The 13,778-nt window shown below is 34.9% G+C and overlaps 1 protein-coding gene across 1 annotated transcript; it reads right to left on the bottom strand.

Moving 5' to 3' along the window:
* Positions 1-214: 214 nt before the first annotated feature.
* LOC114530637 (GRIP1-associated protein 1-like) lies at positions 215-12,779 on the bottom strand. The gene is made up of 33 exons (XM_028552231.1): positions 12,734-12,779; positions 12,588-12,654; positions 11,779-11,840; positions 10,521-10,547; positions 10,199-10,249; positions 10,031-10,087; positions 9,605-9,743; positions 8,770-9,198; positions 8,632-8,669; positions 8,484-8,514; positions 8,032-8,102; positions 7,902-7,949; positions 7,368-7,399; positions 7,247-7,294; positions 7,107-7,152; positions 6,939-6,992; positions 6,724-6,801; positions 6,426-6,472; positions 6,276-6,321; positions 5,130-5,168; positions 4,842-4,937; positions 4,350-4,445; positions 4,043-4,180; positions 3,480-3,521; positions 3,137-3,250; positions 2,900-3,010; positions 2,327-2,558; positions 2,007-2,064; positions 1,846-1,900; positions 1,530-1,637; positions 1,268-1,361; positions 851-1,011; positions 215-610 (listed from the first exon to the last, which is right to left on the bottom strand). The coding sequence occupies exons 1-33, from the start codon at positions 12,770-12,772 to the stop codon at positions 527-529; spliced, it is 2,838 nt and encodes a 945-aa protein (XP_028408032.1). The 5' UTR covers positions 12,773-12,779; the 3' UTR covers positions 215-526.
* Between the last annotated feature and the right edge of the window lie 999 nt (positions 12,780-13,778).

The following is a 13,778-nucleotide window of genomic DNA, read 5'->3' as shown; positions in this document are numbered from 1 at the left end:
AAAAAACCGGCAACCAGGCTAAATGGGATTTACGGTAAACTATGACACTTGCAACGCAGAGAATATCAAAAATTATGTATTTTCCTAAATTTTCATTATTTACAAAATTCATTATATAATAAAATAATCTAGTGTTATTTTGAATCCAAATTTATTTAATGCCGATCTATACGATGCGATTCGTCGTATACGATTCGCATACTGGCGTATGTATTCGAATAAATGTGTGTAAAGATGTCACATTTTAAACTTCGTTATAAACTGATGAACAGAGAGAGTGGCGTCAACAATCTTTTTCATACGTCAGGATAAGAATCGTATACACGGCATCGCATCGTGTAGATCGGCGTTTATCGTCACACTAAAAAGCCATTTTCATGTCGTACAACGTGGATTAACCTTACAATAGGTATTATTATCGTTATTATTGTCGAGTCTGGTGTCGAGTATGAAAATGTGAGAGAACAATATTAATAATTATGGTCGGCGCTGAGTATTTCAAATATACTAAACATCGATATCACGGTTACGTCTTATCTGCTTCGTTGGATCTGTTAGAAGAGTGTTCTTGTGTATTTGACCTTTGATTATCTGCTAATATATCGATATCCTAAATAGGGATGAAAAATGGAAGTATATTTAAGGTTTGCACCTTCATAAGGTTTGCACCTTCATAAGGTTTGCACCTTCATAAGGTTTGCACCTTCATAATTCTAAATATCGATGATTTTTAGGATTTTTTCATTCTTTTTCCAGACGCTTTCACAGGCATTATATTTAAATTTTATATAAGATTGCTTATTTCATCGGATGTCATCACTTAACTACATTAAAAAAACTTTTTTTTTACCTTTTGCAATTGAATATTTTTCATCAAAGTTTCTTCAAGCATGTTTTGAAGCTTTTTATTCATGTCTTTAAGTAATATTTCTTGCTTGCCAATATTAAACGTCCCTTTCATTCGCGATTTGAAGTTCGATTCCTGCGGACTTGAAATATCTTTGCTGTTATCTGAAAGAAAATATAATATACATGAACATCTCGTACCAATGCGGGGTCTTCATTCATTACACTGCTACCGTTTTACCCTAGCTTAATGTCAAGATAACAAAACAACGTTCCTATAACATTATCCTTTCGTCAGAAAACGAATCTTTGAGCCCTTAAAAATCAGTTGCACGGATCTTAGCAGTTAGCACTCTCATCAAAACCTCTTTATTTTAACTTTCGGATATACAAATAACGACAGTCACAAGGCTTTTCATACCGAATTTAGCTTCCATTGCATAATGTTGAATGACCGCATTCTTTCTCATCAAGTCGTCTGCCATAGCTGAACCATTCTCTTCCAAATGGCGAACCTAAGTCAGCCACTCAAACTATTAGTTTTCCTTTGGAACATAGTTAGAACGACTCGTGATACACTATGCACAGTATAACTGTATAGATGAAACCTAAATATGATCTTCGTAGAAATCTATCCATTATCAAACAAATAGCGGATGAAGCAAGCGTTATTTGAATATTACCCTTTCTTCCAGTTGCCATTTTTCTTGCTGTATATCGGCTACGCGCGAAATTAAATCTGCCGTTTCATCATTTACACTGGTGTTGAACGATGAATCCGGACTTGGCTCCTAGAAAAACGACAGGTTGATCAGGCCTGACATGCGTTCGCTCTACGTTTCCCGTCGTAGTGACGTCAAGTATGACTTTGCCCAGCCTTAGAGCCTTTATTCTGTCTTCATTGCCGTCTTTTTTATAGAGTCAACCTTTTTTTCCACAGTTTTCCTCAATAACAAGGCGTATTAGATGGCCACAGTTTATATATGAAATATTTTATACCTTAGTGTCATGAGATTCATTTGTTAAAGAGGAACCACTGAGCATAGATGAATCTCTACATATATAGAATACAAAATAGGAATGACCTTAGCGTGTTGTAGCTATATAAAGATTCCCAAGTTTAAAAAACAGAACACAATGATGATTTTATATAAACATACCCGCTGTTTCGCCGTCCATACTCTTTTGATACATTGGGATCAAAAAGCTTTTCAAAATCTGCAATCATTTAATTGTAAATATCCAGGTATTTGAAATGGCGGGAAACTATACTAGGGGGGCTATAGTTGCCAAATAAAAATTTATGTCAGAGGTCTTATAGCTAACTATGCATAATCACAAAATTTCGAATAGTTTCGATTAAAAATTTCGATTTAATACTGCAAAATGGACAACTTCCACCACCCTTCTGAGAAGTATTTGGCTAAAATATCAGCGCGAGGTACCCTGGATGTTGTATTCATTCATTATAAATTCTTACTTTCTCGAGCTCTGTTTTCAGAACAAGCTTCTTGCAATCTTTGTTGAAGTTGTTCTGTTTTCTTCCTTTCCATCTTTAACTGTCGCTTTAAATCTTTCATTAAATGATCTCCTTTCTTTCCAGCTATTACGTTTTCTACATCTTTGTCTTTGATCTCTTGTTTATACTTCTCAATCACATTCTGTTGCTCTTGTTTCTCTGCTTCTACGGCTTCCAACTTTTCGTTCAATTTCTATATTCATTGGAGACACAAATCAAATGTCCAACCGTATCATTACAGCAATATAACATTCCTGACTCCTCCACAGCAACCAATAGACCTTTCTTATCAAGACGTCAAACGCGGAAAGTCTGATGTTACATGAAATTTGATTGGCTCCACAAAACTATCGAGCCAATCAAACTTCGTGTAACATCAGACCTTCCGCGTTTGACGTCATTATGAAAAAGGTCTATTGAACACATATTAGTAAAATTTACTGGTCAGTGACTAAGAATAATCTCAACAGAATTGCACCATTCCTCAACCAAAAAGTCGGAAAAGTATGCTTTAAAACATTAGCAAAAAGTCACCTGAAGTTCAGCCTCGTGTCTTGCTGTTGTTTCATTCATATTTGACTCATGTTCTTTCTTGATTTCTTCAATTGTTTCAACAGCGTTCGCCTTTTCCTGGCTCAAATTTTCCTAAAAGAACATAGCCGAATAGCACGTATTTCAGAGTGATGTCTTTACAGTGCGTTCATTTTATTTTGGTTTGCAAAAAGAAGAATTGAAACATAAATAATGATTTTGAATGGAAATTATTCAAACCTCAGTTTCCGCCAATCTTCTTTCAAACCAGCCACATTTGCTTTCCACAGAGGTCAGTTGTGACGTGACGTCAGAAAGATGCTGCTGACTCTCCTCAAGATCTTTTTTTAGTTTCTAAGGCATGAAGGATAAGTTTAAATTAAACCACTCTATGCATGGTGGATAGCTCGACATACTACCATTTTATTATAAAGCACGCTAAGGTCCCACTCATGCAAGCAGGAACCACCGCATGATCTTAACTTGCTTTACTAAATGGTAAACAGCAGTCACCAGAACGCATCTGCAACCCCTGTCTCCTTGCCAGTAAATAATATATCTTATAAATATCTTATATATGTACCTTTTCACCTTGAAGCTGCGTCTTAAGATCTTCAATAGTTCTCTAATACAAAAAAAACCTTACAGTTAAACTAAATAATATAGATGTAGGGTGAGATATTTGTGATATAATTTCATCCTCCTAGCAAAGAAAACCCTGGGGACAAGTAGCAAATACGTGAAGCTAGCATTCTTGTTTCCAAAGCCTTTTTTCCGTACTGGGAATACGATGGCAGTCTCTCATTAAACACCATAATATACCTAATGAATAAACAAGGAACCTAAGCAGGACTTTCCCGGAAAGGTAAGGCTCGGTCGGTCAGTACGTGTGAACTGTGAACCGTTAATCCCCAATTACGGAAAAGATTGTTTGTTGTATTAAAATGAGTTGGCGTCATTTGGTGCTTTCTGGTAATTTTTCCAGTCATGCATTCTGGTGAAATGGACTTCTTATAATGAAAAACTAGTCATATTATCTGCAATAACGGATAGACCACCTCGCATGGCCTGTTAATTGCAAGCCAGTTAATTGCACGTGAGTTAATTACAACCTCCCCAACCAAGCTGCGCATGAGAAAGTCATACCTTGAATTCGTCTTCAGTCTTCTTCGCTTCGTCTTTATAGCTAGTTTCCAATCTTTCTAGTTGTTCTTTGTGCTCGGCCACGAGCTTCTGTTGATCGATCGAAAATTCATCAAGGATTTGTTTTCGTTTCTCTGCAAGCTGAAGGAAAATTGATAATGCACTTAAAATCTACACTTCATCGAGTTGATTGCCTCAAGTCCTTTTTTCTCTAAACAGAAATTCGCCAGCCGCGCAATAATGTACAAATTGAGGGGTAGGAGAAAATGGCGATTACAACTATCGAAATCTTTCCTAGAAATATTTTTACCTTCGCTGCTTCGTTTGCACTCTGTATATACTGTTCTTTTTCACCCATTGTCTCGTCAACTTGTCTTCGCAAATGTTCGTAACTAAGGCTGGATTCCTGTGTATAGTAAACAAGAATGAGCATAACTTGTACAGATATATTTAAATCATCGTCACCACATGTCCACATTCATTACAAATTAATCAGCATCGTCATGACATCATTAGGCTGATTTAGTATGAAGACAATGAAGATTGAAGATTGCATGGAACGTTGAAGATGACGTAAAAATGGCGAATAAAATGGCTTGATGCGCCCATTTTTGGACGCGCCACGTCGTTTCACGTCATTTCTGACGTTTCCGTCCTAAAGATAAATCTGTCTAATTATTACTGTCACCCTCGCTACAATCATGATCTACGAATGGAACTACCCCGCAGAGCCACCCAGCACCCATCAGGTGCAAATGAAACAAAATTCATCTCAAGAATGAACAACAACAATTAAACACACCTCAATCTCAGATTTTAGTTTATCGTTGTCTGCCTTCAGCGTAATTTCCTTATCCTCCATCTGCTTCATTTTATCTTGCATAGTTATCAACATTGCCTAAAATAGTTTAAATCAAAAAACAATTTACGATCAACTTTTCCTATCTGAAAATAGACAAGTTCGTATACACAGATATATTTTGTTGAATTACAAGCAATGAGACAATTCTTTCCTTGGCTTTCATACGTGTTCATATCCTTTTTTAAATGCAAGGTTTTGTCGGAAGAGCATTACGGTATTTTTTCGTACCTTTTGGTCTTCGTTTTCAATACGATACGATTCACATGCCTAAAAATCAACATAGGAAAGTTCATTTGCTACCAGTTCGTGGGCTACTTAACACGCAAGACAGAAGCACAGAAGGTTATCAGTGGCTAATAGGGGGTAAAGTTCCAACGTCTAAAATATTCCAAAAAGGACAGCAAGCGCGGTTAAAAATTTCCCAGGCATGAGTCAAGGTAAGCTTACAGTGGCTCACACCGACAGAAAAACGGGACTCGCGAAACATTGAAGTTTGTTCTGTTTATTCTTATCTTAAAAACTACACTATATAACATTTAAATAATAATAATATGTAACCGACAATTTCTGCTATTCTGCTACCGTAGTTTGTTGCTCTAAATCTCCGCATTCTTGTCACCCGACACGCCGACAAGGTGATATTTTATACAAATATATACTGGGAGTTAAACTTAGAGCATGTACACTATAGGTAGACACTAAATATATATTACAACTATATAAAGCTTCTGCTATTTGAACACCCACAATAAGTTTTGAACAGAAATAATCTACTATACTTCCATTGCAAAGTCGTCTAAAGTCGTCTAAAAGTTCTCCCATGATAATGATACTTAAACGACATCCTACCTATCATTTGATAATATCACTGAAATTAAATCCTTTTTTATAATATAAAAGGATTTTGCAATGTTAATAATATAACGCAAACGCAAGCTCCATATTCTTGGACTTTCGTGGCTAATGTCTATAAGAGTTACATTCGTAATGCTTAGCTTTAAAACTTTAAACGAGGATGCATGACGGTTTGATATCAGAGGAATATTTCTGTTGTCGAGGAAGGATGAGGTATTACAATTAGGTTAGGACTCAATGGATCGGATGAACTGAAAGGAATAGAGGGAGAGGAAGGTTGGCCTGTGTTCTCATCTCAATCTCACATCGCGATCTTTGAATTCAAACCAGTAATATGACGTATCGGAAAGAGCTTTGGCAAAAATTCTACAACCTATATTTATCTATAGATCTATTCTCTAACTAGAACGCGGTTTAAACTTCTTTTACGTGTCAATTCTCATGGTTTTGGCGACCATGCATTTGACACATTGAAACATTTGACTATTATTTATACAGTTAAAAAGCGTAAAACTGTACCTCTTGTAGTGATTGCAGCTGTTCACATAGAGAACTGTTTTCTATTCTGATGATATATAAAGAGAAATTGATGTTAGAAGAAAAACCAGAGTTGTAATTATCTCCATCTTGAGCCGAGAGCCTATGACCTCTCATACGGATGCGCTATACCTGGCATTATCCAACTCTTGTATCGTTTCTTCGACATTCGACGTTGCCTGGGTGAATACAAAATTATTGAAATTAGTCAGTACTTAAAAAACAGATTGTTAAAACAATTAATTCAAAATTGGTTATTTCAGAATCATCTTTTTTCATCTATTTTACGTAGAAAAAGAACAAAAATTGATTGTGTTTAACCAAGTTTTTAGTTGTTTTAACCAATACGAAATTGGTCTAATAAATAAATCTGATGGTATGAAAGAGCAATTTGTAGATGGTCATGAACATGCATGTTTTTTTCTCGTACCTGACTTTCTTGAGCAAGTAGCTTTTTCTCTAATTCTTCAACCTTATTTTCCGATGTTTGTTGATTGTCTGCCAGTTCCTTTCAAATAAATCAGACAAAAAAAATTAAACGTTATTGCAGTATATAGGTTGAAGAATCGATCATTGGTTAATTTTCAATATCATTCGGCATTGGGTGCAAAGTTAATCTCTTATAAATAAGACAAATGTACGTACTTTTCTTGCTGCATCTAAATCTTGTGAAGACTGTGTTATTTGTTCTTTAAATTTCTAAATGAGGGACAAACTAAGAGTAAGATTTCTTCAACTATTTATATATTCTAAATCATTTAACTATTCTACATGCATGTATGTGGATGAACCTATAAATAAATTAAGATCTACCTTAATCTCGTTTGAATGCGCTATTTTCATATCTTCGATTGTCTTTCTACAGAGATGCACATTAAGAAATATGATAAAAGAGCTGTAATGATTTAGTATTATAATTTCATCTTACATGCAATATTTCAAGCCTAAATTACCTGTTTTCGTTATAAAGATTCTCTTTTTCATTTTGCAGTTGAATAAAGCTGAACGAGAAGAAACAGTTTTAATAACAAGTCATTAATACATTGAAAATCATCCACATGAATTGAAACTGACCTTTCTTGTTTCTTCTTGGCTTTCTCCGTTAACTTTAAACAAAGGAGAAGATCATTATTTTTAACTATTAACTATTTTTATTTTATGGAACTATTTTTACTTTATTGAACACTTAAAGGTGGGTTACATGTAGTCGGTAATGCATGTAAATAAAGGTTTTGTCTACATTTTGAATTACTAGATCTCTTAAAATATCCTATCCTGTCAGAATATTTATTACCATTTCAGTCCACTATATATTTCTAAATGAATAAGAGATTGAGTTTATGTTCAAAGAAATTCAAAACATGCGATATTTGAGCAATTTCTAAATCATGGAGTCCCCCAATGTTATGAGCAGAACGGATGCGCAGAAGCCGCTGTAACCCCTCTTACAGCGGCTTACTAACCAAAGTTGGTGGCTTACATGTATTAGACACATATAATACAAATACTGAACAATTTTTGGTATATTCTAACTTACAATCGACTGATTCATATTTCAGCTACTAACTTCCTTCACCATGCATGCATCTCTTTGTATATTGCACTTACCTTACTGACTTCTTCCTCGAGTCTTGAAATATCTTTCCGTAAATTTCCCTATAAGCAAGAGTGAAGAAATGTATAATTTCAACAAAAAATTCGACGCACAGAACAGTGACAAAAATGCAAAAAGACGTACTTCCAGAGTAACTAATTGTTCTTCTAAAATGTTTTTCTCTTCCCTTTCAGTGGCTAGCTGTAGTTGGATTTCTTTTTAAAATAAAACGATATATTTTTTAATCAAATAGTTAATAATACTCATTTTGGTATTATTATTATTATTATAAAAATACTTGCTATTATTTGCGCTTAAACTGACTAGTTAAAAACATATTTCTGAAAGTGTTTTAAAAATGCCCGTGACGTGCATCTGAAACACCTGAGAACTACATTTAATTGAACGTGGTGACTGTTTAGAGTTCGAACAAGCTATCTCAAAAGATACAGTCCAGTGTCTATATTGTCCGACAATATACTCCCATGGTTGGAGTATTGACTGTGTATTACTTCTTGAGAAAAGGGTACTGTAACTAGTACTGTAAAAAAGCTATACATGAAATTATCCGGCTCCTGGCAGGATTTTTAACTTACCAGTTAATTGCGTTGACGGTTTTAGGTTTGTCTTTTTGACAGATTAAATGAAAAAAAATTGGAAAATAAGTGACAAGAAAATTTTCATGACAAAATTTTTAGGGTTATTTATACATTAACACATTTTATAGACAGACGCGGTTTATACCTCTTCGTAATTTTCGTTTTTTAACTTCAAAGTGACAACTGGGAAAAATAATGTAATAAAGAAAAATAAATTAGAAACAATACAAGTTGTACAGGTGATGTATAATTGAGTAAATAAATTCGTGAAGATTAGTAATACCTTTATCCTGTAGCAGGGTAGAAATTTTACTTTGAATTTTTTCATTTAAATTTTCTACTTGATCCAATGTACAATGTCTTATTTCATCACCATTTTTATCCCCTAAAGTTGTCTCAGATGCATTGTTATCCCCTAAAGTCGTCTCAGATCCATTGTTATCAGGAGATTGAACATCTTGCTCCTCTGTCGTTTTACATTTAAGTCCGAAATCATGAAAAAATGTCTCGAAGGTCAAGTTAATCTGTTTAGTGAATTCATCTATAATTTCATTTAAAATTGATTGTGGATCTTGAACTGCTTTCTCTGTCGTCAGGTTTTCGCCTGTACTTTGTCCATCGTCATCTGCATTTGGTTGCTTACTAACAGCTGTTTGCAGATTCTCCCCATCGATTACGTTCTGAGGTTCGGCTTCAAAAGATGCTTGCGTCGCTATATTAAAGAAAATATATAATTAAAGATAAACGATTGCTAAAGAATGTCTTTCTACGAAAAACAAGATCAACTTAAACGTGACAGACTGGTCCGTTGGCTATAGCTATAATGGTTGCCTGTTTAGGCATATCCTGTTAAAATATAAATACAGTACAAATATTATTATATTATTGTAAAATATTATTATTATTATTATTATTATATCCTTGGAAGTCGGAACCATTGTGGAACTACCATAATCGTGTCTTAATTGGTATAGAGTTCTCTTGTTGAACAGAATCACCGGTCACCTGCAGTAGCGCCAGCATGTAGTTGCTCAATCATCGTCCCAATGGCACTGAATGGACAACTAACCAATTTAAAAGTCTTTAAAAGTCTCATCAGAACACCATTTAATACTCACATTTAAGACTTTTTTGTAGAACAGCGTTCTCAGCTTTTAATCTTCTTAATTCAGCTTCGTGTGAAGAAAAAGCGTCCCCTTCTTTTCCAGATTTGAGATTTTTTACTTCTTCTATTAGTTTCTTATTTTCATCTTCTACCTATTTTGAAGGAAAAGGCAGCAGTGAATAGATGTCTAAATATCTTATTATTTATCTGGCAATCAATCCCTTAAGATGGTAACCTCGTAAACTGGGAAAAAAAAACAGTGGAAAAATCCGCACGGTACACTTAGGTGTTTAAGTTTTTCAAGTAGGATTCTGATTTAAAGTTTGAATTAGCTACGATTGATGGAAAATATCAACGATTTAGATTATACTTTTGTTGATTATCATTCGTGTATTATCATTCGGCAAAATAAAAAACAGTATTTCTTCATTCTACCTACCCTCGTAACTTCTTCGAGCAGTGTTTTATTTTGAAGTTTGAAGTCTTCCTCATGATCCTACCAGAATGACAATTATGAAAGTGAAAAAAGAAAAAAGAAAACACCACGGTAATAAGTTAACTGAAAAATAGTCTCGTTCGCATTACCACAGTCACAGACAGAACATACCCTCAACTGATGCTGTAAACTTTCATTCTCTTCCAAAAGTAAAGCATATTCCTAAAAGTGGCAGTTCAATAATTTTGTTGATATTTGTCAACAATTGTCAATATTGGCACTTCACTCGAGACAGGTAAATTCTAGAAGTTCAAAGGGTCTTAATTCGAGTGGAATTGTACACACTTTAAATTCAAGCCAGGAACAGTTGATGGGAAAACGAATTTTAAGTGTGTATAATTCCACTCAAAATTAAGACCTCTAGAATATAAATGTAAAGAGCCTTTGGTTTATATATATGTACTGCACATCAAATTTGATCTTGAGACCGTACCTTTTTGTTTTTACTTTTTTGAATAATCTAAAAAAAAAAATTCGCAATTGATATTTGTAATATTTGTAAAACATCCGATAAAGATTTAAGAAGAGAACCAAATAAGTTTACAGTAAGTTTATACTTCAGATAAATGCCACTCAAATCCTTGACTGCTGAAAACGAAGTTTGAACGGCGAACGTAAGAATGTAGGATAGAAATCGTAGAATCGAAAAACCAAAGAAGAATTAGAAATAATATCACCTGTGAATATCGAGCGACATATATAGAGCGCGACTCGTCGCCCGAAGATATAGATATTGGCCGAATCGATCACGAATTTTTCCTTGCTAATAGTGTGTATACGACAATAGTGAACTTTAGACTCGCTACGACTGCAAAATCTACTACGAGTCTGCGACTACGATATTCATTGAATATCTTCTACTAGGATCGTTCTATAGTGCGAGATTTGGTGCAACTGTTTTTAAAAAGATGTTTGTGCAAGCTGAAGAACAATACGGAGAAGAACTGAAGAACGGTTTTTAAAAGAAAAGATCTCGTAGTCGTAAAACGATCGCGACTTACAGATACACCAGATCAAACTCGAGACAACTTCTTTAAACAGTGGTGCCATGGCATACATATGACACAGCTGCTAACTACTATGCGGTATTCTGTTAATACCGTTGGTATTAATCTCCTAATTTCCATAAGGAGACATGAAAAAACCCAAAAATAAATCTGGCATGAAGCAAATAATAAAATGGACTTGAGACTTGTTTCACCTTGCATATATAACATGCTAGATTCATGCCTGGATGTAAATTTTACTTTCATTTATGCCTTTTAACTATTATAATAGTTTCAATTTCTAAATTTAATTACAAAAATGCTAAAAAATTGGTTCATTTAGCTGGTTCAGGGGTTTGAAAGAAAATGAACTATTTTTCACTGTGATGTCAGTGCAACAGACCAGGTTCAAATATAGGCAAAGCTTGGTACCTCAGAGTGTGAATAATTGGTGTTACATGATTGGCTATATTAGGACATTGCCCATGATTTTTGCTCAAAGAATAATAATTAATATAGAATTTGACAAGGAGGGCAAAAACTTTGACAAATATTTAAACAACTAGCAATGTCAGTATTGCTAAAGCTTAACATTGTTTAAGCCTTTTTACCTTCTATCAGATCACGAAAACATAAATGTAGGTTGACTTTGCACACAAGATATATCTCATACCACAAGAAACTAAACTAAATTAAAGTACGCACCTTACTGCTTTTCTCTAACTCTCTCTCAATCTGTGAGCATTTCTCTCTCAACTGTTCAAGTTCTAGAATTATGAATAAATTGTAATTAGTATATTGGTTTATCAGAGAGTGAAGATTGTTCTAAAACGTGTCCTAAATCTCATAATTACACATTTAAGAATTTAAATAGTTTGAAATTCAAAGTAACTAATCCGAAGGCATACAGCTATGATTTCATATTCTTTCATTTAAACTCAAGAGAGATAAATCTGACCAGTATTTAAGATATTAGAAGGATAATATTTTTGTGACATATCAGACATTCATGATGTGGTAACCCAAGAAATTAACATCGGTGTACTTCTGGTACAGCTGATGTAAGTACAAGGTGAACAAAAATTATGGAATGCTGTCTGGCATATAACCAGCATCTTAATTACTAGATAGTGAGCTATTCAGTCATGGCCTATTAAATTTTACCAGTGGCAATGTAAAATGAGCAACAACTGACAAAGTAATGTATTATTGAATTAAGAAACCTATCAGTACTTGAATAATCAGACAGGGTTACAATTATTGTACTGTGCATGATCGAACTCGTAAATAGTACCAAATATAAAAAATATACATGCAAAAATGTCAAATACGCAAAATTTCCGCGTTTATATAATTGAAATTTTTAGTCGAAGAATGACCACAATTGTGCCAATTCTCTTCCACCGGTTTTCGACCAGCAACGTTTTCTACACTCATGATACATACAGACGAACAATAAGTAGAAATCGTTGGGTATCTATATAGATTGGTACAACTGTAAGGCATCTAGTTACCATTATTTTGCCTCTGGTATTTGACCTCCGTATCATAATTTGCAGTTCGTAGCTCGATGATCTGTGCCTACGAGTGGAATATAAACATGATCTTTAATTGAGACGGCAATCGGATGGATAAATGATTTAATGCGATCATAATATACCTGCATTCGAGTGAAATCTTCCTCCCTGATGTCGGCCATGTTTTGATTTTTGTTTTAGAATCGGAATTCGGAATTGATCGGCAGTCATCCGTAAACGTTCGCCAAATTCTCGAAAAATGCTGTATATTTTTATACTTACATCTTGCTAGTTGCTACCTTAGTTATTTGTCATCGTCCCCTAGACCAGGCTTTGCCCTAGCTTTGTAAACTAAATTTTCATTATGTAGATGCACTTCAGTTAGGAGTTCGTGGTTACTGGTTAGGGACAAAAGCAAACCTAGGAAGAAGTGGCTAGGAGTGTTGGCTGCATGCATGCTTTGACCTTCTTTTATGAAACAGACTATTTCAGAGAAAATCACCCGACTAACATTCGCAGAGTCCACTGAGAAAGTACACATTTATTATTTATACCACGATTCTCAACTGATGTGTTCATGCCAGGTCGGGCATCTGCAGGGGCCATTAAAGAGGCGGGAAGCCGCGAGGCTATAGTTTCAGTTGAGTTTCAGCCCGGGCTGAATAAAACAAGCATACTTGAAAGACTGAGTAGATTTAATGCTTCCTAATTAAATTAATTCATTTCGAAGTAAGCATATTTTATGAATAAATTTTTCAAAGGGGGGAGCGGCTCCCACGACTCCCCCCTGCCCACTGTAGCTGGTAGATTAAGGCAAAATAGAATGAGAGAGAAGTGGGGTGACGCTTAGGAGCGGAGGTACAGTCCCCTTTTTCAAGTTATGATCTATCTTATCTAAGTCATCAGTCATCTCAGTTGTGAGTGGTGAACATCTATGACGTCATACGATTGTGTCACATATTTTTACCGATTCCACTGCTTCACCCTTGTCAAGGTAACCCCCCTCTTAGAAAATTTAGTTCCACAGCACTGAAAATGAGTTGTTCTAATGTTGGAAATGGGAAAATGTCATCACGATTACTTTTACGTCAAAAAGTTTGCGCCATTTTGCCCCATCACAGAAGATCATTTAGCCTCGAGGGCGTACGCTCTGCATTTCAACTTTCAAGTCCATAACCGCTGAGTCAT

The sequence above is a fragment of the Dendronephthya gigantea genome, unplaced genomic scaffold (genome assembly GCF_004324835.1).
Source record: "Dendronephthya gigantea isolate DGI-Jeju-01 unplaced genomic scaffold, DenGig_1.0 000064F, whole genome shotgun sequence".
Classification (NCBI taxonomy): Eukaryota; Metazoa; Cnidaria; class Anthozoa; order Malacalcyonacea; family Nephtheidae; genus Dendronephthya; species Dendronephthya gigantea.
The sequence above is the reverse complement of the archived record's forward strand: the minus strand, read 5'-3'. Positions and strand labels throughout refer to the sequence as shown.